At 44.1% G+C, this 27989-nt stretch overlaps 1 protein-coding gene across 1 annotated transcript; it reads left to right on the top strand.

Moving 5' to 3' along the window:
* Positions 1–447: 447 nt before the first annotated feature.
* Positions 448–27948, top strand: LAMP5 (lysosome associated membrane protein 5). The gene is made up of 6 exons (XM_090031551.1): positions 448–625; positions 773–945; positions 1777–1908; positions 3091–3196; positions 5960–6148; positions 25988–27948. The coding sequence occupies exons 1-6, from the start codon at positions 577–579 to the stop codon at positions 26164–26166; spliced, it is 828 nt and encodes a 275-aa protein (XP_089887677.1). The 5' UTR covers positions 448–576; the 3' UTR covers positions 26167–27948.
* The last annotated feature ends 41 nt before the right edge of the window (positions 27949–27989 follow it).

Here is a 27989-nt window from a genome sequence, read left to right as displayed (position 1 = left end):
CAGCTCGGTAACCGTGAGAGTGCTCTAGAGGCACAAAGAAGCAGCGCTGGAAGAGACCTCCAGAGGTCACTCAGTCCACCCCCCTGCCTGAGGAAGAGTCAGCCCTAGCCAGCCCATCCCCTAAACTCTAGCTGGAGCAAGAGGCAGGCAGCTTTCACGGCAGCAGACACGAGCAGCCGTGCCTTTAATTTCCTGTGGGGGCCGGCCGTATATCTGGCAGCTGCTCGGCTCACTCGCGGCGCCCCGGCAAGAGGCTTCCCTCGGCAAGGCGTGCAAGGGGCAGAGGCTCTAGGAAGAAGTTCCCCAGAGCACGGCTCAGAGCAGCAGCAGCAGCAGCAGCAGCAGCCGGGGTGATCGCGCCTGCTCCCGGCTACCTCGGACAGCTCCCCCTCCGCCCCCCCGCCCCCAGCCGGGGTAACCCGGACTGCTCCCCCTCCCCGCCCCGCAACACCCTCCCTCTGCCTGCCCCCCGCCCTGGTACCTCGGACAGCTCCCGCGCGCCGCCCCGCAGCCGCTCCCGCCGGCGCTCGCTGCCCCCGCAGCACCTGGGCTCCGCCGCGCTCCGGGCACGGGAGCATGGAGGGGAGGCACCGAGCCGCCGTCCCGGGACTGCTCTTGCTTCTGCGTGAGTACCGGGCCGTCCTCCTGCGGGGGCTTCCCCTGCTGCCAGGAGAGGGCTGGAGCTGGGGAGGGAGCGGGCTGCCCGGGGCGCCGGAGTCTCGGGCCGGGCTCCCGCTTGCCCACGAGCGCGCGCGTGTGTTCTGTCCCGCAGAAGCAGCCGCCCGGGTCGTGGCGGAGCAAGAGGTGGAAAACCTCTCGGGCCTCTCCCCCAACCCCGAGAAGGACATCTTCGCCGTGAAGGAGAACGGCAAGGCGTGCCTCGTGGCCGAGTTCGCCGCCAAATTCCTCGTCCCCTACTACGTGAGGGACGTCAACTACGTGGATGTAAGGCCCCCCTCTCCCCTTGGAAGGGGGTTCGAGCACGGGCAGGGTTCTGGGTGGCATCGCCCCTCTCCCCACTCTTGGGTCTTCGTGGTTGCAGCCTACCGCTCCCTGAAGGGTAGCTGCAAAGGGGATGGAGCTGTTGTTGTCCGTGGTGGCCAATGACAGAACAAGGAGCAATGGGTTCAAGTTGGAGCAGGGGAAGTTTAGGTTAGATATTGGGGAAAACTTCCTCACTAGGACGGTAGTAAAGCACTGGAACAGGTTACCCACAGAGGTTGTGGAATCTGCATCCTTGGAGGTTTTTAAGACCTGACTAGACAAAGCCCTGGCTGGGATGAGATAGTTGGAGTTGGTTCTGCTTGGAACAGGGGGCTGGACTAGATGACCTCCTGAGGTCCCTTCCAATTCACTTTTTCTATGATTCTATTATCTGCCTTCTGGCTAGGCCACGGCAATGACAGGCAGTCCTTTGCAAAACCTTTGAGCACCACTGGAAAAGGGAGTAGGTTTTTGCAGGAGCCTTCTCTGGTCCTGCAGAAACTTACTCTGAAACAGCTGCTGAGAGCCAAAGGAATGTGGTGCTAGAAAGTTAAGAGCAGGAGGAATACTTGCACATGCAACTAGAGCAGTGCAAAGCAGATAGCCCTAGGGGAAACCTCACCACTTTCAAATCTGGGACACCATAGGTTCTGGCCCTTTGAATGCTACTAGTGGGAAGGATGCATTAGTTGAAATGGAAGCTCTCCCATTCCCTGCACCTGGATCTATACTGCTGTGGGTAATGCAGATTTCCTCCTTTGAGCCTGTGCCTTGTGCTGCTTGGGCATGCAGGTGATAACTGAACAAGCTGATATCCCGCTTTCCCGGGGAGCAGAAATAAAAGGCAAATGTGGCACCAACGAATCGGAACTGGAGCTCTCTTGGCTGGAAAAAGCCTACACCCTCCGGCTTTCGTTCATAAAGGTAATTCACCCCATGACTGCAGAGGGCTTATGGGCTCTTTCTTTACAGAAAAATAATATACCAGATATTATATATATCTCAGATAGCACATAAATGGCACAGATATCACACATACACATGCACACACACACATAGAGCCACACATCTCATGGATTGGTCATTCTCTGTCAATAAATAAATACACACACACACACACACACATATATATATATGAGCTGCCATATACTGGGTCAGACCCTAGGTCCATCTTGCCCAATCTCCTGTGTCATACAGTGGCAGAGAGTGGATGCTGAATGAGGGAGTGACCTAGGTATGACCAGGGTTTTTTGGTCACTATTCCTCTTTCATTTGCAGCCTCTAGCATTTAAGATTTAGGAAATTCTAACTCAGAGGCTATATCCCTAACGCCTATGCTCAATAGCCCCTTTCCTGCGAGAAGTTGTCCAATCCCCCTTTCCCCCCACTTTTTAATTAAAAATATGTGGTTATAAATATGATTATATGATTCCGTTTTATTATTGATATGTGCTTATGGATACAATTACATGATATGATTTGATTATAGATATGTGCTTATAGCTATTATCACATTATATGGTTTGATTATATGGTATGAACTGATTATATATATGTACACTTATAGCTATGATTGCATGATATGATTTGATTTTAGGTATGATTACAGATACATATAATGAACCAATAAGATCATATTTCAGCAAAACACGGCTGTACTTTTTGACAGGGAGGTGAGGGGGAAACAACTGGGAAACCCATATGCGATCAGTTCAGGCTCAACATTAGGAAAAACTACTTCACAACTGGGCTGTCCAGACTGTGGAATAAGCTCCCTCCAGAGGTGGTAGAATCACCTACCCTGGAAATTTTCAAGAGGAGACTATATGGTCATTTTGCTGGGGTCACCTGACTCCCAAGTTATCTTAGCTGCTTGGTGCAGGGGGCTGGACCCATTGATCTTCCGAGGTCCCTTCCAGCCCCTTACAGTCTATGAATCTATGCATAAGAGGCAAGAAGCCAACCCCAGCATGGCAGGTGTACAATCAAGCAGTCAAGGCACAGACCTCATTACACACCAATGAGGTGTTCATGTGGATGCCTGGAAAGCTCATTTGTTGAAATAACTACTCTTTATTTTCCCCCCCACCCACTCTGTCTTGGCAGGAAGGACACAACACTAGCAGAGGGCAGGAGGTTCTGTGGAAAATGAACAAGGTCCAGTTCGTGTATGACACCAGCGAGAAAACCTACTTCAAAGAAGCTGTCACTCGTAAGTGCCAGAGAAAGTGCAGTACTGGGCTTTTTCTTCACAGTTCCTGGGGAGGTTACCTAGAATAAGTGTGTAATTGGGATTTGTCACCTACTCTAGAGAAAATGGGAAACACTGAGCTGTCTGAGGAGCTCCAGGAAATTAGTTATTAAAATCCAATTGATTTTTTTTTTCTAAATCCTGCCAATGAAACTACTGCTAGGAATATAGGTGGGTCTTCCTAGCACATTGGCACTCGCCATGCTTGTGAAATGCATCCAGACTTGTAGATAAAACTAGGGAAATGGACACATTTTCCATAGGCAAGACAATTGCCTCCTTGGATTCCTTTTATAAACATTTAATTCTGTTGTTTAAGTCCCCTGCCATCCCCAGTGCACAGAGAATTCTGCCCCCTTGCTCTGCTAAGCTCAGGTCTTGTCCCCTACACTTACTTACCTTCCCCTTCCTTCTTCATGAATCCAGCCACATGCCCCACCAGTGGGATGTCTCAAGCCTGAGTCACTCTGTGGGCTTCATTACCCATCTCCCACTCCATCCATTAGTAAAGCTACAGCTTGCCTTACAGAAGATGCTTCTTTCCTGAGTATGGCTGGCTGACATGTAGCATATCCTTATTCTTGAGTGGCATTTTATTTCATTTTAGTTTTGCCTTAATTTCCTTAGGCTTTGTGTGAGGTTTATTTAAAAGATTTGGTTTAATCCCTTTACTGAGAACTAGGGTTTGCCTGTTTTTCTGCTTTCCTGATTTTGGATCAGAAGCGAACATTGCTATTACCTTTCTAACACACCCACCTACCCACCCACAGTTTTTAATCTCCTTCCACTTCATTGTTATGTGTTTCATCTTCTTCTTTTCTAATGCAGTTTGATGCATCTTTTTTTCTGCCCCCTCATTTTCCCTATTGTTCTTGTCCAATGAACATCTCAGTGAGATGTTATCGGGGGAGTTTCTGCACCATTTTCTTAATAATCTGAAATGCAGAGGAATTCTTTTTTTTCCCCTGTACTAATAACTACTGCTACCTGTGAAAATTTAGGTCTTTTATATCCAGTTCTGTTTTCTATTTATCATTTTATCCTCTGGTAATAGATTTTTTTTCCAAGCACCAAACCCCAGCTGTAACACCTTTTCATTTAGATTCTAAAATAATTGTAATCTTCACATCTTTTGTGGATTTTTTCCCCTCAAGGGGCTACTTTGCAATGCTCCTCTTCTGTTGATGCAGACAGTGTGTCTGTAAATGGTGGGTTTATGACACAAGAACTTGAGCTGGAATGGTGTGTAATGCACCATTTTTGTTTCGCAGGAACACACATGCAATTGTTTACCATGCAAGGCTTTAACTCCTTTACATACTTAACTTTTAGGCTTGTGAGTAACACTACTGCATTTCTGACAGGATGGGGCATTATTTTTCCAAAGGTTTGTCCCCTACCTCACTTCTGGGGCTTGACGGCTGTTAGGCAGATTTCAGGAAAGCCATGACATTTCCCAGCATATTCTCATGAGAAAACAACCCAATTTCTTCTTTCCCATTTCTGCTCATAAATGAGTCTTTTTGGCTTGAGAACTGGTGCTTTTTTATATTTAGTCATTACATTAAAAGGGTCTTGGTGTGCCTCTCACAGCTGTGTTTGTGACATACCACCCACAACCTTGGGAGTAGTTTTGCACCCTGTGGTGACTATTTTGCATGCCTCCACTCCACGCTTCTGCACACACACATTAACCCTCACATGCTGAGCAAATGTGAACTGCTGTTTTCCTGCTATGTGAAACCTAATGATGAACACAAGGGCAGAAGATGATCAGGAAGCAGAAGTTATTCATCATTCCATGCTGCTGATCATGCACAGTCTTTGCTTTTGCAAATATGTTTGACTTAATGAGAAAATTCTGCTTTATAATTTGTATTTGGACAATGTTCATATTTTATTGCAAAGAAATGCATTAGAGGTAGTTTTTACCCAGCATTGAGTATCTCAAGTTCTGTCTTTTATTTTTATCCAAATACAGAGGCTAATCTTCCCAGCCACCCTCACTGCTATTTGAGTGCAAGGGATAGGCCTGATCCAAAGCTCATGGAGGTCAGTCATTGACTTCAATGGGCTTTATACAAAAGCCAATGCATCAGCACTGCCAACATCACCAGAAATCCTGGTTTTCTCTGATAAAAAAAATCCCCAATATTTGAATTTAAAAAAGTAACCCCAAAATCCATATTTTTCCGTGATTAAAATGAAACACCACTAATACACACACACACACACACACACACACACACACACACACACACACTAATTTTGATCATGGAAAAATGTGGATAGTGGGTTCCTTTTTTTAAATCCAAACATTGGGGATTTTTTTTTTAATTAGAGAAAATCAGGATCCCTGAACATCACTTAATAGGGAGAATGAGAAGTCATATCTCAGTTTTCCCTCTATGGTTGTCAACCCAATAAAGCATGGGTTCTGACCTAGTAATGGTTGATGTAATGCTGTACTCAGTTTGCTCACCAGAGAGTTCCCACAATGGCACCTGGAACTTTTCTTGGCTCTGCACAATTTTCATAATAAAGTGCTGTTCCAAGGTACAGTGCAGCCCCCAGAATTGCTACTGTTTGAATAAAACAGATGAGAAAGTGAACACCAACCCATAATCCAGGCATATTTGAATGAGGCTAGTTTTATGATCAGCACTGCAAAATGCCAGATTCCCGGGTCTGACTGTTCCACTGCTGTTTGTGTTGTGTCAACAGCTGGAAAGCACACAGCCAACTCGCACCAACTTTCTGCCTTAGTCACCCCAGCAGGGAAGTCCTACGTATGCCAGGCTCAGCAGACCATCCACCTGTACTTGAGTGATCACCAGAAATCCATAGACTTCTTGCTGTCAGAGGTCCAAATTCAGCCTTTTGACATCACTAATGATTTTGCCTTCAGTGAAGGTAAGATATATGTATCAAGGGCTGGGGGGAGAATGGCATCTGCACCCCAGTCCATCTCGTGAACACAATAGCTTCAATGGGGACTTTGGATATATAACAAATGAAGTTTAGATTTGCTCCGTGGCATTCAGCATGGCTCTTTTCCCAAAATGAGCTCTATTAGGTGTTGACAAACCCATCAGATACTTCCACAGTTTTATGCATCTAATAGCCTTTCCAAATTTAGAAAGTCCTTAAGCATGTCTTTTGTTGATCAAGCAAATGAAAACTGGTTATGATTTGTTGAAGATCAGAAGGTGCAATTCATGTGAGTACTCAGTTCCACTGTATCATAGCTGAGCAGCCAGCAGACAGTGCTGGCTCTTTCTGGTCAGTGAAGGTGTCCAGGGAAGCAGCCAGAACCCCAGAGGCTCCTTTATGGACTGCTTCTCCTGCTCTGAGACAATGGATTTGCCTATGCTGCAATTCTGATACATAGGCTTGTTTTAATCCAGCTAGGGTAGATAACAAGAGCCAGGAAGATGCATTGGCAAGGGATTCAGCGTGGGCTGTACACGCCTGCTAGGGATACCTTTGCTCAGCTTTGCTCTGAGGACAGTATGGCTGTGTATTCACTGCAATTGTTACACTCACTAGGTAGATTAGAGCCAGCACCAGCTTTCTTACTTGTTCTGAATTCACACCTCTGAGTGCATCATAAACAGAGCCTGACTGTGTGTGTGGGCCGTGGAGGATGTGCACCCAAAGATCTGTGCTGAGGAGTAGCATAGGGTTATGACTAGCAGGGTGAAGAGCAGGGGCTGAGGCATCAGAAGCGTAATGTCCCCACCTTCTCCTGCCCATGCTACTGATGTATTTTAGAATCACAGAAAATGAGGGTTGGAAGGGACCTCAAGAGGTCATCTAGTCCAAACACCTGCTCAAAGCAGGACCAGACCCAGTTACATCATCCTAGCCAAGGCTTTGTCTGCCCGGGCCCCAACAGCTTAAGAAACATAGTGTCCCATTAATTTTATTTCTTCATATGGTGGGGAACAATTACCTGGACATACCCTCACACCTCTCACTTGTAGATTTATCTCCTTAGCTCATAACTGTTGGGGAATTAGCCTGTGGTCCAAAGAATGCCCAGAATCTAGTGAAGACAGCAGTTATCTGGAAGGGGAACTGGTTTTGTGGTTATGGCAACACAGTGGGTCTCAAGGGATCTAGGTTGAATTCCCAGCTTTGCCAGAGATTCTTTCTGGAACCTTGGGCAGTCCCTTTGATCTCTATGTTTACCTTCAGTATCATGGGAATAGTAATAATTTGCCAGCTCATAGTGATGGTGTAAGGAGAAAACACATTATTGTAACCTGCAGAGAGTGCTATGATAAAGCCTACAAGGAAAGAAGAGAGTCCAGATTCAGTCTAGTCTTTGGATGTTTGGGAGTAAACGAGGCAGGGAGCTGCACACTGTGTAAGGAAGATAAAAGGAAATGTGGAGCAGCTGCCATTTCCATTGAGCACCATCCATCTTGCTTGCTGAATGAGGCAGGGACCCTGCCACAAAATGGTATGACATTATTTTACAGATGACTGAACTGTAACTCAGATGCACAAGTGTGGGGAGAGAATGAGGGATGAGCAGGCAACCTTAATTTTGTCATTTTCTGATGAACCAGTGCTTCAATGTACAACCTTAATGTTCTTTTAAAGGAGGTTTATTTTAAATATGGAATAGGCTGAAAATCCTTATGCATCTTGCAAGATTTGGGGGGGTTGGGGTTTTTTTTGCATTTATGTTAGAAGAAACTATACAAAAATGATTTAAAAGAACATTGTCCATGTACTATTTTTGTCTGAAATCTTTTTTCAGAGTTTGTGCATCATGTTCTTTCTTTTATGGGCATGTCTGTGCCTGAAGCTTAAGTTAATACTCACTGTACTAATACATAAAGGGGTAAATTCCAGGCCCCACTAAAGTCAATGGGAGTTTTGCCATGGACTTGAATGTAGTCAGGCTTTCACCCAAGGTGTTTCTGTGGGACCTAATCCAGCTATACTTATAACTGAGGCCAAATTCCCATTATGCCAAATTCTGCTTTCAGTTACTCTGATGGACATCTGGAGTCACTCTGCTGCCTTCATTGGAGATAGTCCAGTTTTGTACCAGGTTAAATGGGGCAGATTAAATGAGTTTGAACCATTGGATATTGTTCCTGTAGCAGGATTTTAAGATAACTTCTCACAGATTCTAGCTTTGCTGGATCAAGGACCCCTGCCATTAATACTTAAAGCCCTGGAAAAAAATCAAACATGTGATAGTTAAATGTCTTACTTTATAACAGAAATGCTTGTGACATTTTTCAGATCTAATCTTTTAAAATGTTATACTGTGTTATTCAGCAGAAGAAAAATATCTTATGTAATAAAAAACACTTACTCCCAAGCTGTAGTATTATAGTAAGTGCTTACTACCAGGAGTGCTTACTACTATGTGTCCCATTCCTGCGAATTATGTAGCAGATACATGCCATCATATACACTGACTCAGCAGGAAGTTGGGATTGCTGCATTACTCACAGTGTGAATTGTGTAGGTATTTCTCAATGGGTACAAATACAAGTTTTATGCTGCAACATAGCACCATATAGTCTGCATGGGCCACATCCTTTATATATAAGAATAATGCTGATATTTTGGAATTAACATATTTACTGGTGCTATTTTCTTCCTTATCTCCTCACCTGTGAATCTCTTATTGGGAGTACAGGCTTCAGAGAGAAGAGAAAATTATTTAAACATATGCAAAACTTCACTCACTTTACTTCATCTAGTTTTTCTGTCTATTCATAATAGCAAAACTGTAAAACCTGATGTATCAAAGCCTCGGGAGCAAGAAACCAAACTCTTACATTAGTAGCAAAGGGGCTTTCCTGAGTATCTAACTGTCTGTAGTCCTGTTTTCATGGTAGTGGGCCTTCAGATATTAAATTATAAGCTTATTGCTTGTCTTGAGCTTGCTATTACTTAGTTTGGGACTTAAAAACCTGCGATTGTGTGTGTAAATTCTTCCTTTGAGGGAGCCGCATAACTAAGGAGAAACTATTTGAGGGGGTGGGGGCACAAAAATAGCTACCACCAGAGCTGGAGGCTGGTTGTGTTGCCCCCCTCCATCAGTAGAGCAGTTGTTGTTGCTTTGTGCACTGAGGCTTCCCCAGAGGGTGGAGACTACCTGTTACACCATCATTTTGATGATAGGAAACTGCATTTTTTAAAGATTTCATAGATTTCATAGACATTAGGGCTGGAAGGGACCTCGGGAGATCATCGAGTCCAGCCCCCTGCCCAAAGGGCAGGAAGGCAGCTGGGGTCATAGGATCCCAGCAAGATAAGCATCCAATTTACTCTTGAAGGTGTTCAATGTAGGCGCTTGAACCACCTCCGCTGGCAGACTGTTCCAGACCCTGGGGGCTTGGACAGTAAAGAAATTCTTCCTTATGTCCAGCCTGAAACGGTCTTGCAGGAGTTTGTGACCGTTCGACCTCGTCATCCCATGGGGCGCTCTGGTGAACAGATGTTCCCCCAGATCCTGGTGGTCACCCCGATAAACTTGTAGGTGGCCATCAGATCACCCCTGAGCCTGTGCTTTTCCAGGCTAAAGAGTCCCATGGCTCTCAGCCTGTCATTGTAAGATCTGTTTTCCTGATCTCTGATCATGCGCGTGGCTCTCCTCTGGACGCTCTCAAGCTTCTCCACATCCTTTTTGAATTGTGGAGCCCAAAACTGGACGCAGTACTCCAGCTGCGGCCTCACCAAGGCCGAGTACAAGGGGAGAATGACGTCCCGGGATTTGCTCGAGAAGCATCTATGGATGCACGCCAGCATTTTGGTCGCTTTACTAGCTGCAGCATCGCATTGGAGGCTCATGTTCATCTTGTGGTCAATGATGACCCCCAAGTCTTTTTCTTCTGTAGTGCTAACCAACGTAGCACTGCCGAGCCTATAAGGGTGCTGCAGGTTTTTCCTCCCAAGATGGAGAACCTTGCATTTTTCGGTGTTAAACACCATGAGGTTCTCGTCTGCCCATTTGCTGAGCTTGTCCAGGTCAGCCTGGATCACCCGCCTATCTTCTGGCGTGGATGCTTTGCCCCGAAGTTTGGTGTCATCGGCGAACTTGGCCAGTCCACTCCTGACTCCAATGTCCACATCGTTAATGAAGATGTTGAACAGTATGGGTCCCAGGACAGAGCCTTGAGGGACCCCACTGGTCACAGGGCACCATGATGAGTGACTGCCATCAATCACAACCCTCTGGGTCCGACCACGGAGCCAATTTCCCAGCCAGCGGATCGTGGTGGAGCCAAAGCCACAACCGGCCAGTTTGGCCAAGAGGTGATCATGGGATACCAGATCAAAAGCTTTTTTGAAGTCAAGATATATGACATCAATCTCTTCTCCCTTGTCCAGGTGATAGGTCACCTGGTCAGAGAAGGAAATGAGATTGGTCAAACAAGACCTACCCGCAACAAACCCATGCTGGCTGTCCCTTAGAATGTTAGCCTGGGCCAGTCCCTCAAGGATGGCCTCCTTAATAAACTTTTCTAAGATCTTCCCCAGGATAGAAGTCAGGCTAATGGGCCTGTAGTTAGCCGGATCCACTCTCCTCCCTTTTTTGAAGATCGGCACCACATTGGCCTTCTTCCAGTCTTCGGGCACTACACCAGAGCGCCAGGAGTTTTCAAAGATCCGTGCCAGGGGCTGGGCTATGACACTCGCCAGCTCCTTGAGTACCCTGGGGTGCAGGTTGTCAGGGCCAGCTGACTTGAAGGTATCCAGCTTCTCAAGGTGTTCCTTCACGAGGTCAGCATTGATGGAGGGTAGGGGATCCCCATCACCCAGATTTCCCTGTCCCATAGCAGGCATGGGCATCCCGTGTGACTGATGAAAGACTGATGCAAAGTACCTATTTAATAGGTTGGCTTTTTCCTGGGTGTCAGTTGTCAGTTGCCCCATCTGGTTTAGCAGGGGTCCAACATTGCCCTTGCTTTTCCTCCAGCTCCCCACATATCTGAAAAAGGACTTTTTGTTGTCCTTGATGCCTGAAGCTAGTTGGAGTTCAGTTGCAGCCTTGGCTTTCCTGGTTTGCTCCCGTCCTCCATCCTTTGTAGGCTTTGCTTTTTAGCCACAGTAGGTCCGCTAGGTCTCTGGAGAGCCAGGGGGGCTGCTGTGCCTTCTTGCTGCCTTTCCTCCGTGTTGGAATAGATTTAGCTTGTGCACTGAGGATCGCTTCCTTGAGCAACCACTCTTCTTGAACTCCCAACTCCCTGGGGTCATGGTACCTGAGGTCCTGACTGACTAGCCTCTTGAGCTTGTCGAAGTCGGCTTTTCTGAAGTCAAGGACTTCTCTGTTGCTGACTGACTTGCCAGCTTTACGGTGGATGGTGAAGGTGATCAGCTCGTGGTCGCTGTCACCCAACTTCCCATGAATCACTAGGTCACTGATTAGGTCGTCCCCCGTAGCCAGTACCAGGTCAAGCAGCGCTTTGCCTCTCGTTGGCCCATAGACTTCTTGAGTCAGGTAGAGGTCATCCACACACGAGAGAAAGCTTTGCGCCCGCTCAGATTTTGCTGAGTGATCTTCCCACGAGATGTCAGGGTAATTGAAGTCACCCATGACAACCAAGGTCCTGGAGCAAGCGGCCTCAGTCAGTTCCTGGGCGAACTCCTGGTCAAGCTCGGGACTTTGAGTGGGAGGTCTGTAGTAGACTCCCACCGTTGTGTCCCCTGTGCCGAATTCCCCACGAATTTTTACCCAGAGGGTCTCTAGCTGTCCATGCTGGTCGCCAACATCAGCTTGCAGGGACATGTAGCTTTCCTTCACATAGAGAGCTACACCCCTTATATTAGTGTAATATAAGAATAAGTCTATAATATAGACTTTTGCTTATTTATTTTTCGTTTTAAATGGCTAGTTCTTTATTTAGTCCTACTGGAAATTGAATTAAGGGCAGGGGGGCAAATGAGGTGGGCAGAAATACCCAATACATTATACTTTAATCACACAGCTCTACAGCTTAACAGAAGTTTCTACCATTTATCAAATGCACATTCTCAGTACACATTAGATATGTGTGATGTGCAGGCATGCGCATGCATGTATGTAGTGCACATGGGTAAGTATAAATGTTACTTTACCATTTGCTCAGTGTGTGATTTCCTGCCAGTCTTAAATTACAGTAATTAGCCTCCTCCTTTGTGGTTCATTAATTTCCCATTAGGTAAAATTTCTATTAATTATGCACAAGCCTCATAACATTTTAAAATACATTAGAAATCCAAAAGAGATGTGTAAAATCTGAAGAGAGTCTATTTTCTGTAAAGGGTTTGGTGCCATTGAATACTGAAAGCTTTGGTCCTTGTCATTTATATTCTTTCTTATGGAATAGTCCTACAACATTTTGTAAAAAGTGAGAGTATTTTGAATTTTTAAACCAGCTCTATGGAAAACCTATTCCATTTCTATAATTTTTTAAATCCCTTTCTGCCAACCCTCAAACATAGTTCAGTTTTTTTAATATCTTTCCTATATTCAGCACTAGAGCTAGTTGATTTTTTTCATTTGAAGTTTTCTTTTCCTGTGAAAACGGCCTTTTTTGAAAATAAATTTCTTTCTTTTTTTTCTTTTTGGAATTTTTTCATTTAAAAAATTCACAAAAAAAAGAAGTCAGGCAGAAGAATATCCCAAACTGGAGAAACAAAACAATGAATTCTTGTGTTTTCGAACTGAAATAAGATAACTTGAATTTTTTGCAAAATATACAGTGGCAAAAATAGTGCTTACTATTTTTCAGCCAGCTTTGGCCAACATGCATTTGCCATGTAGTCCTGTTTTTCTCTTCCTTGGCACTTGTCTGGGCACAAAATGTGTACCATTTCAACAGTGCTGGTATAATGGGCAGTACCGTTTCCCCAGAATGGACTCAGTTACTCCAGCATAAAGGAGCTTACACTTAATAGGAGCCTGACTCCTTCAGGAAGGTGAATAACTAAAGAACAAAAAAGTAGGGCTGTGTAACGCTTCAGTCACTGATTCAATTTGGCAAAGATTCAGCCTATTTGGTGGCTGACTCTCCAAATCCAAATCAAATCAGAGGACCCTTTAATTTCTTTGAACTGAATCTGAACCCTCCTAATCAATTTAGAGAGATTCAAAAAGATTTGGTGATTTGGCCATGGACACAGCTTTAAATGTTCTTTCTACATACCTCAAGGTAGCAGGTGGCTCGTGAACACTGCAATGCTGAGGCAGATGGAGCATCCCACAGCATGGGGGGGTGGGGTGGCGGCATGCTCGGCAGCAGACCTGGAAGTGGATACATGGTGAGAAGCATGGTGTCTCCTGGATCTGGGGGCGGGGTACTCAGGGTCCCCCTGCAGCCAATCACTGAGCCAGGGAGCTGTGGAAGGCCCCCAGTGCACTCCCTAGTGGATCCACAAGTGGACTAGAAGTACTTAAGGCCCACTTCTGGGTTTTCCGCTGAGCATCTGCCCCCCCCCATGCTCCTGTGGGACGCTCCATCAGCCCCAGCATTGCAGTGTTCACGAGCCGTACTATACCTTGAAGTATGTAGAAAAAACATTTAAAGATGTGTCATTGGCTGAATCACTGATTCTCCAAATCAGCATCAAATCTTGAGATTCAGATTCAGCTGAATTGAATCACGGGCAGTGATCCAAATCAGCTAATCGAATCACTGTCCCTGATTCAGGCTGAATCCAAATAGAATAGGGCCTTCTTTGCACACCCGTACAAAACAGTCATCTTGAAAAGAAAAGTGGCCCCCATGTAGCACAAACCAGTGGGTAACTAGGATGGAATTGAGAAATGAAGACTTTAGATTACAGAACAAGACCATATCCTGTTTTACCTCTAAGGCACCTAAGTGTGATCCTCAAGAGACTTGCTTGAGACTCTAAAAAATGGCTAATACCAAAGGTAGTGGGGACTCCTCCCCATTCTTTGTGACTTGGTCCTAAGGCTAAAATGAGCCCATCTTATACAAGGTGAACCCTTAATTGTTTTTTCTTGAGCTGAGCAGGCTGGTATAGGATTGCACTTGGGCACTCAAGGGGAAATAGGATTTGGGCCGAAGTTTCTAAAAGATCTCAGTTCCCAATAAAACACCTCAATACAGGGCAGATTTTCAAAATTTCTCAGCACCTAGTATGTCCCTTTGTGACCCTTATGGGCAGATTTTTAGAAGTGTTCCATACTGAGCAGGCTGAGTTCTTTTGAAAATCTAGCCCCTTGGAAGTGCAGTGACCAAATCCAGAATCAAAGTCAATGAGAAACTTTCAATTGACTCCAATAGGCCCATTTTGCTGGTAGTGGCTCATGGGAATGGAAAATTGTTTTCTTTCATTGTTTTATCTCATGAATGCCTGTCCTAACAGGGAAGGCTGAATAAGACAAGGGCAAATTAACTATTAAGCTGAACAGTATTTTGGGAAAAAAAGATATTATGAGCTTGTGTAGGTCTTAGTTGTCTGGGGCATGAGTCGAGCCCCCCCTCCCAACCATGAGCATTTATCAGGAACTATTCAGTGGGCCACATCAGTGTAAAGATAGAATAAATAAGAATAACAGGAGACCAGGTGCTTGATGTCTTTAAATTCAGTGTAGGGTTAGTATTCTTCACAGGAACCCAAACATCACATAACATGTGTTGTGTTTCATCTGACCATACAAATCACTTGCAGTGTAGATGAGTATACATAAATTATATTAACTTGTGTGTATTTCCACACACCCACCCACCCACACATATGCATATGTATATTTTATGTATATATTAATATATGTTTTATATAAATATATATATATATAAATATATCTGCATTTTTTGCACCCCAAGTGCTCATCACAGAATTTGAATCTTTTGTTTTCAGTGCTCATCAGTATGTTGCATGGATTGGATTCTAGACAGCCTTTTGTTTTATGAGCACCTTGCTCTAAAAGGGGGAATTAAGCTGCTATTGATAAGTTGCTACTTATTTTGATCAAAAAGGGGCTCCGTCTGGCAAGGTGCTAGGTCAAATCTTGGTGATTTAGCAAAGAACTTACTTAACTTTAAGCATTGCAAGTCTTAGTGACTTCAGTGAGTTTGCCCATATACTTAGTTAACCAAGGAGTTTTGAACTTTACTGAACTGGTGGTGTAAAACCTATTATTTCTCTGATATAACAGAAAAGAAGTCCCATACGCTTATACTTTCTCCTCATTGAGCACAGGTAGTTTTCATTAGCATTCCTGGGCTTATAGGCTCCATGATGCACTGCAAATATTCAGCTACAGGGATGAAAGTGCATTATGGGACATGTAGTCCAGGTGTGGAGTGGGACCTATAGACAAGAACTGGGGCAGGATAGACCTGGAATTATGACTCCTATGAGATGTTATGGTGGCCCATGAAAAGTCGGATGGCCTTGTGATATAAGTTCATTTCAGTGAACATTATTTTCCAATGGGAGAATGTTCTGTATTGTTTTCACCAGCCCAGCTGTCACTGTTGTGGTCCAACAGCTGGGCAGGAACTTGGAAGCTGGAAATGAAGGGTTGAAGGGTCTGCCTGTGACCCATTCTGACTTTGTCCAAGCCACTCCAGCTCTCCACCCCTTATTTCATATACATGTAATATGAGACTAATAACAGAGACCTACCTGATAGTGTTGTAGGCCCCAGAGATCTTAAAATGCTTTGAGCTCCTTGGAGAAAAGATATTATATAAACGTAAACTATTATTATCACTAGTCCTGTTGTTATTATTATTATTATTTACTTGATATGTAACCAGAGTACGAAGTGGTTTAATTCAGCCTGCAACTACATTCTTGCTTATTGCTCACCTGTATTCCATTATGGCACATCCGGACTCTCTTTGGCTGGGCCCACATGAGCAGGGGTGTGCCTTTACAACAGCACAAATAGTAGCGGCACAAATTTGTATGGCTACTTGTGCCCCAGTGCACACCCCTGCCCATGTGGTTTGCAGTGGAATGCATTGTTCCTCTGCTCCACGTGCTGTGGGAGGCCAGGGGGAGACTAGCTGGGACACAGGTTGTCTCTGCAGGGGCTAGGCATCCCCTGTGCTGAGGCACCCTGTGCCTCAGTCAGCTGAGGACTGGCACGTGAAGGTGGGGGAGTAGGCAGCCCAGAGCTGCCTGCTTCTCCATCTTTACATACTGCCAAATCCCCATGCTGAGGCACTCTGAGCCCCAGCTAGCTGCTCCCTGTCTGTCTGGGGTACAGTGTGCCTTGAGATGGGGGAGCACTACAGACAGCCTTGGACTGGGAGCGCCATGGGCTGCCTTTTCCCCCATTTCTGCTTTTATGCTGGCCAAACATTTGTCCTGCACTTGCCACTTTGGTATGGTTTGCACTGTTTTTTTTCAGGGGTTTTTTTTTCTGCTACCAGGAAATCCCAGTAGCAAACTTTGCCCTGGGGCTGCAAATTAGCAGCAGTAAGCACTGATTAATGTGGAACTCGTGTGGTTTGCGGCACTGCAAAGAGGTTCACAACGCCATAAACCACACATGCCTGCATGTCTGGATCCAGCCTTTATGACCACTAAGCAGTCAAAGCTTTGGTGACCTCTTCTGAAATGGTGAAACAGAGCTGTTAGTCTAGGAGTTGGTGGTGTTCCGGCCCGAAGTCTATGACATGCTGGTTATGAAGGGTACCCTGCCAATCAGCCAACATACGACCAGAGTGGAGTTCCATCATGATCCATGTCCACTGACCAAACTTTTGAGACATGGAGGAGAATGGGATTTCCTGTAAGAAGTTGGAAAATAATTTGTATCCATTTCCTCTTCCCAGTGCTACACCAAAGAGCTTGCAATCACCCATTTGGTAAGCAAGCTAGGAGCTCATCTGTCAACCCTGATTCTTTTGCTCTAGGGACTTCATAAATGGTAATTTCCCATATGCATGTATTGTATACGCACTGTTTTATAGTAGTTTTATATGGGTGGATCTAGGATTTTGAAAAGCGGGGGTGCACATGGTGTGGGCCATCATCACTATAACATGATGTACATTTCTCTCTAGTAAGAAACTAGAACCTTTACTAATATGCCAGGGGCCTAGTACTATATTACTCAGCTTAAGATCAAAGCAAACACAAACATAACTTTAGTGGAATGTTCACTCGTTTGCTAGATCAGCAGTTCCCAAACTGACAGATTGCTTTCCATCAATTTAAAATGATATAACCTTAAGTACCACCAGCAATTTTTTCAGTTCATACCACCAGCAAATTTTTGTCATAGAAAGTAATTATAATGAATCTGGTAATGTGTACCACTGACAGGTTGTCTGCATACTACTGGTCATATGTGTACCATTGTGCTAGATAATATATTAAGTTTTAAAAATGCAAGAAATTAGATAAAAAAGGTTAAAATAGTCAAAAGATTGTTTCTATAGTCCTGTAGTCATTTTAATTAAATGTACATTGCTTACTTAATTTATAAAACTAAATCTAGTCTTCCTCTGTGTCTTGACAGTGCCTCCAATACTCTCAGCCATTTTTACACTTGAGTTCATATTACTACATCTGAGTTACAGTTTTTAGTTAGAGCTAAAAAAAAAATCTTTGGGGCTGTGAAACAGAAGAGAGAGATTACCAGGAATGGCTAACAGACAGCAAAATTGCTGAAGAAAAGGTAGTTTGAATAGTAGAAACATCAAGACCTTTAAAAAGGAGAGAAGATCATTAACACCTATGGAAGGGAGAGATATTATCAGGTTGATTATAAGGAGGCATGAATAACCGTTTCCTTGAACTTAGTGTTCAGGGTGGGGCCAGTATACCAATTATACCACAGCTCTGTAAAAGCGCTGTGCTTCAGTGAATACAGCTTCCAGTTGAACACAAACAACCAGTCACTAAGAGAGTGAAGGTTTTAGCTCTAATCGCCCAACCTGTAGCGTAAGATGAAGTGGGTTAGTTAAAAATGAGATTTAAAAAAACAACAAATACAGTCTGAGGCTTTGCAAAGCTCACCAGAAATATGGTCCAATGTCTTTTGAAGTCTAAAGGAGTCCATTGATTTTAATGGGCTAAATAGGGTTCACCATGGGTTTAGTTACAGTGAGCTAAAATTAAATATACCTCTCAAAGGAGCTTGCTTTCTCCCTCTAATCTTTCCAGACACCTCCTTTCTCCAAGGATCTCTCTTGGTACAAGTCCATGATTACTGAAAGGCACTAGTGATTTTGAAGCAGCTCATTAGAAAGGGCAGGAATCATTTAGTTCTTAAACTGCTTTCAGTATTAATTCTGCTCCATAATATGAAAAATTCATGGATTAGAACCTATCATCTGATTAGAAACTGCAAACTAAAATGAGATGTTTTGTGAACAAATTTCGTTTCCCCATAAGAGTGATGGAGACATGAGAAATATATATTTCCTGTTCAAAAAAGGTATTATTATGATTTATCCAGAGTTTCTTTTTTCCCAGTGAAGGCAAATGGGTATCTAACAAAAGAGGTCTTATTCAGTGTCATAGAACTAACCTTTGGGAGTTGACTAGCTTAGTTAACTGCAGAGTGGGCTCGTCTACATGCGACGTTTACTGTGGTACTATTAGGGCAGAGAAAACTAATTAACTCCTCTGTAGGATAGTACTGTCAGTCACAAGTCCTATCCTACAGTAGAATTATTTACTCCACCTCAACGCCTGTATAGACATTTACAAGCCAGGCTGGGGAACGAGGGTGCTTCAGTGTGGGAGCTGCCTGCCAGCTACCCCTGCACTGTAGCACCCTTATGCCCCCATCAGCCCCTCAATGGCACATGGAGCCTGGTCGGAGGAGTCCCGGGCTAGCCGGCTGACCCCTGGATCCCTGTGCCAGCTAGTGCTGCTCCGCCCTGGCTCAACGTGCTGCAGTTTCAGGCAGCGTTCCCTTTAAGCTGTGTGGTGTGTGCAGCCGCGCAGGCATGCTCATGCTGTGCTGCCAGGAGCGCTTGCGTGGCCACAAGTACGCAATGGTGGTGGAATTAGAGGAAATGCTGGTCCCAGGCACACATGCAAACGTGGCACCTGGGAGCAATAAACTCTGGCATGAAGTGCACTGGAGTTTATTCAGCCACCCTAACAGCATGTGTAGACATGACCAGTAGGTAGCTGAGAAAACTTACAAGCTCCACTGAGGTGGCTAAGGGAACTTGTTAGTTTTGAGTTGCTCCAGATTCTGTTGTTTTTTATTTTTTTAGTTTAGTATGTTTTTTAAAATCATGGGGAAATGAAATGTACCCTCTCCCTGCCACCTTCTGCTTTAATGTCATATTCAGACAGAATATTTTAAGTAAAAATAGATCAGGACTGGCAAAAGCTGTCTGCTATGTTACACATTTGGCTTTTCCCTACCCATGCTTGCTTTGTTAAGCCTGTAGCTTTTTATACTGCTGTTTATGGTGGTAAATATCTGATTGTAAAATATACAGAATGTGCAACTCAGCCAACCTACTGGAATGAACGTTTTCCCCTGAGCTTCAGGGAACTGATGGGAACAGAAAGTGGAGGCTTTCAGATATGGGCAAGTGTTTAGGAAGAGGAAATGCTGACTCAAAGGAGCACTCCCTTTGATCTCATGGCACTCCATTTTTGCTGGTCAACTCAGCTTCTAGGCTCTGGATTTGTTCTCAAGGTATAAATCCTACATCTTTCCAACATGACCATGGGAGGGTCATGGCACAACAGGGATCAGCTGATTTCCAGGAGCCCAAAATAGGGATCTGTATTTTCTGTGCATCCTAGAACAGGACCACACTAGCTTATGGTTCTTTGAAAAGGAGGAGAGGGATCTACTGCAGCATGGACCTCCCAGTTTTCCACAGTGCAGGGTGTGGGGAGGCAAAAGGAAGAAATTTTCTTGGGGCCTCTTAGCTCTCAGGCTTCTCTTAGTGCATAGCCTTCTCCTTCCTAGATGAGTTACTTGTGGTTGCACCTTCAGAAGCTTGGAACAAATCCCACATCTTTCAAACTGATAGCCTCAAACAAGCCTGTAACTCATAAAAGTGTAACGGTGTTGTTTATGTGAACAAATTTCTGTCTGCATCACTTGGTGTCTGTCAGAGTGTCAGCTCCTTACTGTGCATGGACTGTGAGGCTGGGGATAAATTTAGAACAAATTTTCCATTGAAAGTCTTGTTCTGGCCTTATCCTCAGACAAACCAGTTGTAATTTTGTATACATCCTCTGTAGCTAGAGAAACTTTTAGTTTTGTGTTGGTAAAGGTGTAGAGTTTGAAGTAAAAAGGCCAAAATATTTTTGAGACACAGCTCACTGTGTTGGCTAGTCTTCCATTTATCACATAGTAGTAGCATTTTGCTTTTCCCTGTCTCCAGAGAGTGAAAATCACCTCATAAGGGCTTATCTCCCTGCTGGGGTTGAACTTCCATTGTGGCATTAAACTGATTTCCTTGATTGCTGGGTAGACATTATTTTAGTTTAAATCATTTTGGCTAAAATAGATTGTGAGATTTAAAACTCACCTGAAAAACTGCCAGTCTGAAGCCTACACAAGGGTATTCCCACTGGGGTTTAAATGGTGAAAAGTGGTGTGTCAGCAAATCCTATGCCATCATGCTTTTTCCAGGTCAAGGGCATAGGAGTGGGGAAGCCACATCCCTTGAACCTAAGATAATAGCATGATGCTGTGGCACATCCCCTGAAAGAATGGGTGTGGCTTGTCCATGCTGAGTGCGCTTGTCAAAAGGGTTACTGGGTCTCTGTAACCCTGCGAGGGTCAAAAGGATCACTGGGTCTTTGTAACCCTTTGTAATTGTAACTTTACCCTGGATCCTCTGGACTCAGTTCTTCCTTCCATACTGGCCTATGAAGGGTCAATATCTGGGAATGCCTACTGGCCCACATGCCTCTGGTTTGGTAATGAATTTGGTAATAGGATTCTCAGCATCATTAATGGGAAGTTTTTAGTCAAGCACTGGAGCCAATTTTTGAGTCCAGAATAAGATTCCATAGCCATTTCCTCCCCCTTTTCTATAAAAACTGCATTGCAGCAATCGTTGAATTGTCTGTTACACAGTACTGGTGATTAATCACTGTTCTGGCAAAACAGTACAGTATGTGGAGTGAAAAGGACATTGCTAGAATACTTTTCACATTGCATTTTTGGCTTGCTTGCTTCATTTATGTTTCAAAAAGCTTAATAATAGAATTAATTTCCCAGTTCCCTCTCTCTTTATGCCCAGCTGCTTTTTTTTTAACCCTGTGTTTTCAATGGTGTTTTTGTGAGCCTCAATAGCACAAGGGATGGGTAACAGAATGAGAGATCCATCACCTCTTGGAGGTAGATCCTCAGTGGTTGGAAATGATCAAAACTCTGTCCTCCATCCCCTGTACCAGCCTCCTTCCTCCCCCCCGACCTGAGCACAGGATTGGACTAGATGACCACTTGAGGCCATAGTTTTCTATGTTTCTATGAACAACATCATGGGTGCCCCAACAGTGCAGCATTAAACCCCATAAATTGTTGTCAACCAAAAAAAACCTGAGAACCGGTGAGGCAAGCTGAGGAAGCACAACAGTCGTTCTCAGCTGGGATGTTACCAAATTCAAAAAAGTTATGGAGGGATGCTTTGACTAAAAAGGTTGAGAACTACTGCCTTAATGTCTCTACTTCACATTTTTGCATATGCTGGGTATATGGTGACGTGTGTCCCTGGAGAAGCATATTTTTAGGAGAGATTAACTGTGAAAAGATTCAATGGGCATCCTGTGAGGTGGGGTGGGCTAGAGCTGGGGTGACAGCCTATATAGCCTGTTGAGCTTTCACATCTGGCCCTGAGATATGGGGATTTGGTGGCATTTCGCATCAAAGGGGCTTTCCCTATGTTAGTGCAGCTGCAGGGGGATCCTACTGCCCACCTGCCTGTGACCCAAAATGGGTCATTCCAGCCTGCAGCCAGAAAAGGTTGCTGATTGTTGGACTAGAGGGCTCATGAATGCTGAATATTGTACATTTGGACTTTTTTTTCCTTAAAGAAAAGTCTCTGGGCAGTCTGGCCTTCTATTCCAACATCATTGAGTGGGATTTTCATTGAAGTACTCTGTAAAGAAGCATGTTTTCTGTTCGCAGTGCTGTTTATACAGTTTTTCAGTAGCTCTGTAAGGCAAAAATGCACCAACAAAATGGGCAGTAAGAGCTCACTTGGGTCCTGCTAGAACTGCAACCAACTCTTTGAATAACATAGCAGAGGTCCTTGTTTTTTCTTCTTTTGCCACCAGGATGCTTTCTTTTCTGGTTGCTCAGTGGCTGAGCATCATCAAGAAGGAACTCTCAGTTCCTCCTGGGCAGTGGCTTAGTCATTAGTTTGCTGTCTGATGATAGGGAAGACCAATGTTCAGATTCCCTCAAGAGGAGGTTGGCCTAAAACCTGGGTCTTCCAAGGCTCCCCTTTCCTCTAGTAGTGTTTCAGTCTCTTGACTGTTGGTCAAAAAGTAAGAAACATGCCAGCATCAAAGAGTTGCTCATCACTTTTTTTCAGTTGACTACAATGCATGTGGTTTAATGCTGCTGTTCATAATGGTGTTGTTCATAACCATAGAAAACTAGGACTTCAAGAGGTCATCTAGTTCAATCCTATACTCAAGAAAGGGCTTAAACCATTTTACAAGAGTGCTTGTCCAGCCTATTCTTAAGAGCATTGCAAACAATCCCTTCATATAATTGCCAGACACAATGCCAAAACATCAAACATACCCTAACTTGTCACAGGTAAAGCAGGCGGGTGAGGATACTGTCAATGCCTTGTCTCTGCAAGGGCAGGAAGTAGTTTTAAAAATATGCTGAAGGTATCTATATTGAATCATAATGGAGCATAAATTAATTTATAATCTCTGGGGCAGCAATGTATCACTTCTGAGCATATGTATAGGGACAAACCTAGTCACATACAACAAAACTGTAGCTTCAGAAGGCATTTAACTATGTGTAGGCTAATCAAACAATACAGAATGTCATAGGGTGATGTAGATGCCTGAAAGCTGCATAAATGCCACTTTTTATCTTAGCAATAGCATATAATTCTGCCCTGTATGTCTAAGTGCAATCTTAGTCCACCCTGCTCAAGTCCCTGAAAAAATAATAACACATCTACTTTTGTAACATACCCCAATCTTAGCCTTAAGAATAAATCACAGAGGGTGTGTTTACATGTTGTCATATGGTGACATTGATACAGCACTGTGCTTTACTACTTTCTTTTGGAAGTACTATAGCACAGTGCAATTCAGGTGGTTATTGCACTGTGTGTACAGTGGATGGTTAGATTTTTGCCTCTATGTCAAGAGTGCCACTACAGCAATCTTGCCCTGTGTGGGGTAGGGGAGGCTGCAGCCAGTACCTCGACTGGGCCTAGTAGTTTTACCTGGAGTTCTGTGGCCCTCCTGGGGCTCCAGCAGTGGCGATCTGGGTGTGCAGAGCCTGGCCAGCAGCTGGAGCTTGGCTCTGGCTTGGCAGGCTCCCATTTCAGGCAGCATGCACTGTAGCCATGTGTGCCATGCTGCTTTTTTCAGCCATGGGTTTTTTTGACATCAGGATCTTCTGATGTTAACCCCCACCCCCACCGTGCTGCAAACCACATGTGCATGCTCATTTGGACATTCCCTTTGAAGCCAAAATATTATCTGCAACACCTACTAGATCAGGGGTGGGCAAAATGTGGCCCGCAGGCCAGATGTGGCACACTAGGCCATTCTATCCACCCCACAGGGCCCCTAAAAAATTTAGAAAATTAGTATTTATATGCCCCTGGCTGCCTGTTATGCGGCCCTTGATGGCTTGCCAAAACTCAGTAAATGGCCCTCCACCTGAAATAATTGCCTGCCCTGTACTAGATGAAATACAATCTTGACCTGCATCCTAGTTAGAAAGAATTTCAATTGCCCAGGTGACCTAAATCCTTGACATCGCTTAACTTTTGAGTGCTCCACTTTGCAATCTTAATAATGTCCTTGTAATATATTTCCTACAAAAAATGCTGTTATTTTATATGGTGGTAACACATAGGTGTCCCTGATCCGCTGTTCTGAGCATTATACAAATAGCCAACAAAGAGCAGGCTCCTTTCCCAAGGAGCTTATAAACAGTGTCTGGTAAATTCTTAGTTGCTGTGCCCAGGATTCACTTATATGATACCATATCTTCTCCATGATTGGCAGTGAAGAAAGTTGTTGCTTCTGGAAGTTATGATCCTGAAAAGATCAGTGCAACTTTCCTCCCACATTTAGTTTCACTGGGCATATCTACATGAGATATTTACTGTGCAGTTGACTACTTAACTGTGTAGTACACATCTCAGTGCCTACACACATGCCTCTATTGAGGCGCACAAAACAAATAATCTCCGCAGCAGGGTAGTACTTGTAAATATAAATGCTATCTTGCTGTGAGTTTTTTCGTGTACAGAAGCACATATGTAGATACTACCTGGCTGTCAGTGTGGGGCTAGGCAGGAGGCAGTGCCTGTGCTGAAGCACCCTCATGTCCCATCCAGCCCTTCCACAGCCTATGGAGCCTGGTCAGAGCATCCCTGAGCTGAAAGGCTGACTCCCCGGGTCCCCTGACAGCCCAGGCTATTCTGACCAGGCTCTATGTGCTGCTCATAAATAAGCTTTGGAGCAAGATGCTCTGGAGTTTTTTGCTCCACGTTTACATTCGAACAACCTGCTTGGGAGCAAAAAACTCTGGAGCAATAAACTCCAGAGTTTATTCGTGTGCATTAATTGCATTTGTAGATGTGCTTACTGAAGTCACTTCAGAGAATCTAGGGCCAGATCCTTATCCAGTGTAAATCAGCATTTATTATTTGAAGTTTACAGCAACTGAGCATCTGGCTTAATGTACAGTAACATCAAGACTAACATCAAAAGTGGCTACAACTTAAGACAGCACACCTGAGTCCATTGGAGCTTGCTTAAAAGTGCATAGCTCACTGCTGGCTACAAAATACTCAAGTAGTTTGTCTGCTTGGGGCTTTATGCCCCTGTGGTTACACTGCTAGCATTACCTGGGCTAGCTAGTTTAAACTTGATTCAAGTATATGAATCCGAGATTGAAGTCAGAGACTAAAACTACTCTCACCTTTTTGATGACGCCTGTAAGAGAAACTTCAAGTACATTCATACTGTTGCTGGCTCATACATGCTTCATTCTGTAGATACATAAAGGACTTCATATTTTAGAGCTGTGAGCCTGAAAATGCAAGCATACTCCACCGTTACATTGTGACCTCAGTAATAATGCGTCTCCCCTGGGACAATTTATTCAGTGGAGGTGTGAACATGAAAGAACAGTTTCCCGATCAGATTCTGGAGTGAGCTCCCAGGGTTGGAAGATAGAAAAGAAACAGGATTTTCACTTGTAAACTGAGCAAACCTGGTGCAGAGCCAAGAAACACTGAAAGTGGAGTTCCTGCAGAGCTATTTTAGTCACTTCCAGGGAAGGAACAAATTTGAAAGAAGAAGAAAATTAAAATAGATGAATAGACAAAGCTAAGCTAAGCCTGTGATTATGTGCTTCCCTGAAGTAGGCTGATGATTGTCAAGGCTATTGGTTTTAAACAACTGCCCAACAGTAACTAATATTCATGCTGTTTTGATTTAATTTCTACTGCATATGTTTTTGTTCTGTAGAGAGGGCATCATTTTTGCTGTTGTTTGTTTAACTTTGCTTCTTTGAAAACGTCAGTTTTGCACTACATAAGTTAATGAGTAAACTGTTTCATCATCAGTCCTTCTCTCTCTTTTTATAAACTGCAGCACATAAATGCCCAGTGGACCAGAGGGAGCAGTTGGAAGAAACCCTGCCTCTGATTTTGGGTCTGATATTGGGGTTGATTATTGTGATAACTCTTTGTGTGTACCATATCCATCACAAGCTGACAGCCAATCAAGTACAAATTCCTCGAGACAGATCTCAGTACAAACATATGGGATAGATGGTGGGATACATCAGAACTGACTGCTTATCAGGTAAAGGAAGCAAAAGCACTTTTTTTATAAATGAGGCCAAACTCTCTCTCTCTCTCTCTCTTTCTCTCTCTATCAGCACATAGTGTAATGGCCAAACAGAGATGGAAACACTCTTAACATTTCAAAGCTTAACAGGAGCGCAAAATCCAGTTTGCAAACACACATGGGGAATATCACTCCCAATATTCTGCTCTTCACACATGCACTGCACTCCATTCCTGTGTGTAGGGAGGCCAGTTATGGGAGTAAAGGTCCTTTTCTCAGAGTGGATTCAAGCAGCTCTGAGCTCCAAGCAGTAATTTAGTGTATATATTATTAAGGGCTGTATGCTGCATTCCTGCGTACCAGAAATTCCACTCAAGTCCATAAAAGCTCTGAAAGAATCTAAGGTTGGTCCCAAAATGAATATTTTATTTTGAAAAACTACAGGCCAGTGCCTCAGCTGATGTAAACTGGTGTATCTCTACTGAAGTCAGAATTACTGATTTCAACCAGCTGAGTGACTGTCACACAGAACTGGCTTTAGGGGTGGTTGAAGTGGGCAACTGCCCAGGGCACTGGGGTCAGGGTGGCGCTAGGAGGATATTAGGGGGGCACCACGTGCACACACACACACACACACTCTGGGGGTTTTGTGATCACTCCTGGGCTCAGCAGCAGCTCCATATGGGTGCACAGGCAGCAGTGGGCCAGGCTGATAGCTGCCAGGTGGTTGCAGTGTGGTGGCTGGCGATGGGGGATGGGGATGAGCTGGAAATGGGGCCATCTGCCTGGGAAGCTGCACTTTACTCCCCTTTGCCACTTGACTCTGCCTACCTGGGGTGCGGACACACTGGGGAAGGGGCACCAAGGGGGAGCACCAAAGTAAAAGTTCACCCAGGACAACATTTTCCCCAAGGCTGGCTTTGCTGTCACATGTAAGGTTGAGTGAGGAAAGTTGGGGGTGGAGGGTTGGGGGTGGGGGGTGTTGCTGAATGATCCACACCTGAATTAAACACCAGACCTGTGAATGCACAAAATATAGAGTGCCATGCTGCTGCAAGTCAATTGAGAAATGCTTCTGGCTGGACATCCTGCATGTATTGTGATTGTCTTTGAAATGTTACATTGCTACCTGCAACCAATGATTTCATAGCACAATGAAACAAAACCGTTCAAGTTACTATGCAGATTATTTCAGGTGTTATCTAGTATAAGAGAAAATAAGAAAACCTGAAATCTATCAGTTCATGTAGAATGTTTTTTAAAATTAATTAAAATCTATAGGTACATAAAATTAATTTGCCATCTTATTGTGTAATGACCTATGGTTTTCTATTAAGCACTGGACTGAAAGGAGCCACAGTCATTTAGAAGACGCTGTGTAAGAATATTATTCTGCGTGTAGAATAATATGAATAAGCTTTTATTTTGGCAGCATGTATGATACGATTGGTATTAAGAAGGTGTGATAATGGCTAGCTGTACTGTACTTCGTATGCTATAGCAAATGCCCATCTACTCTGTTTTCTTGTTTGCACATTTTATAAAAACTAAGGGCCTGACCCCTTTATCATTGTGACCAATGGAAAGGTTTGCATTGACTTCAGTGCAAATTCAGTAGAAGTCTGGCAGGCCTTAAATGAACATATTGTACAAACATACTTTTCTTATATTTACCTAATCTAAATGGCGACAATGGTATTATATCACTCTGAGAGTTCTCTACTGTAAATGATGTATTATGAACCAAGAAATATATTCAGATGTTGAAACAACCTTGTTTGTGTGTTTCTTTTTAATGGGAAAA

The sequence above is a fragment of the Crocodylus siamensis genome, chromosome 1 (assembly GCF_052110815.1).
Source record: "Crocodylus siamensis isolate JL-2025a chromosome 1, ASM5211081v1, whole genome shotgun sequence".
NCBI lineage: Eukaryota > Metazoa > Chordata > Crocodylia > Crocodylidae > Crocodylus > Crocodylus siamensis.
This window is presented reverse-complemented; position numbering and strand designations above follow the sequence as displayed.

Coding starts and splice junctions, on each gene's coding strand:
- LAMP5 (XM_090031551.1), top strand. CDS start 577: ATGGAGGGGAGGCACCGAGCCGCCGTCCCGGGACTGCTCTTGCTTCTG. Junction 3,197..5,959: donor CTTCAAAGAAGCTGTCACTC/GTAAGTGCCAGA, acceptor TTGTGTCAACAG/CTGGAAAGCACACAGCCAAC. Junction 6,149..25,987: donor TGATTTTGCCTTCAGTGAAG/GTAAGATATATG, acceptor TATAAACTGCAG/CACATAAATGCCCAGTGGAC.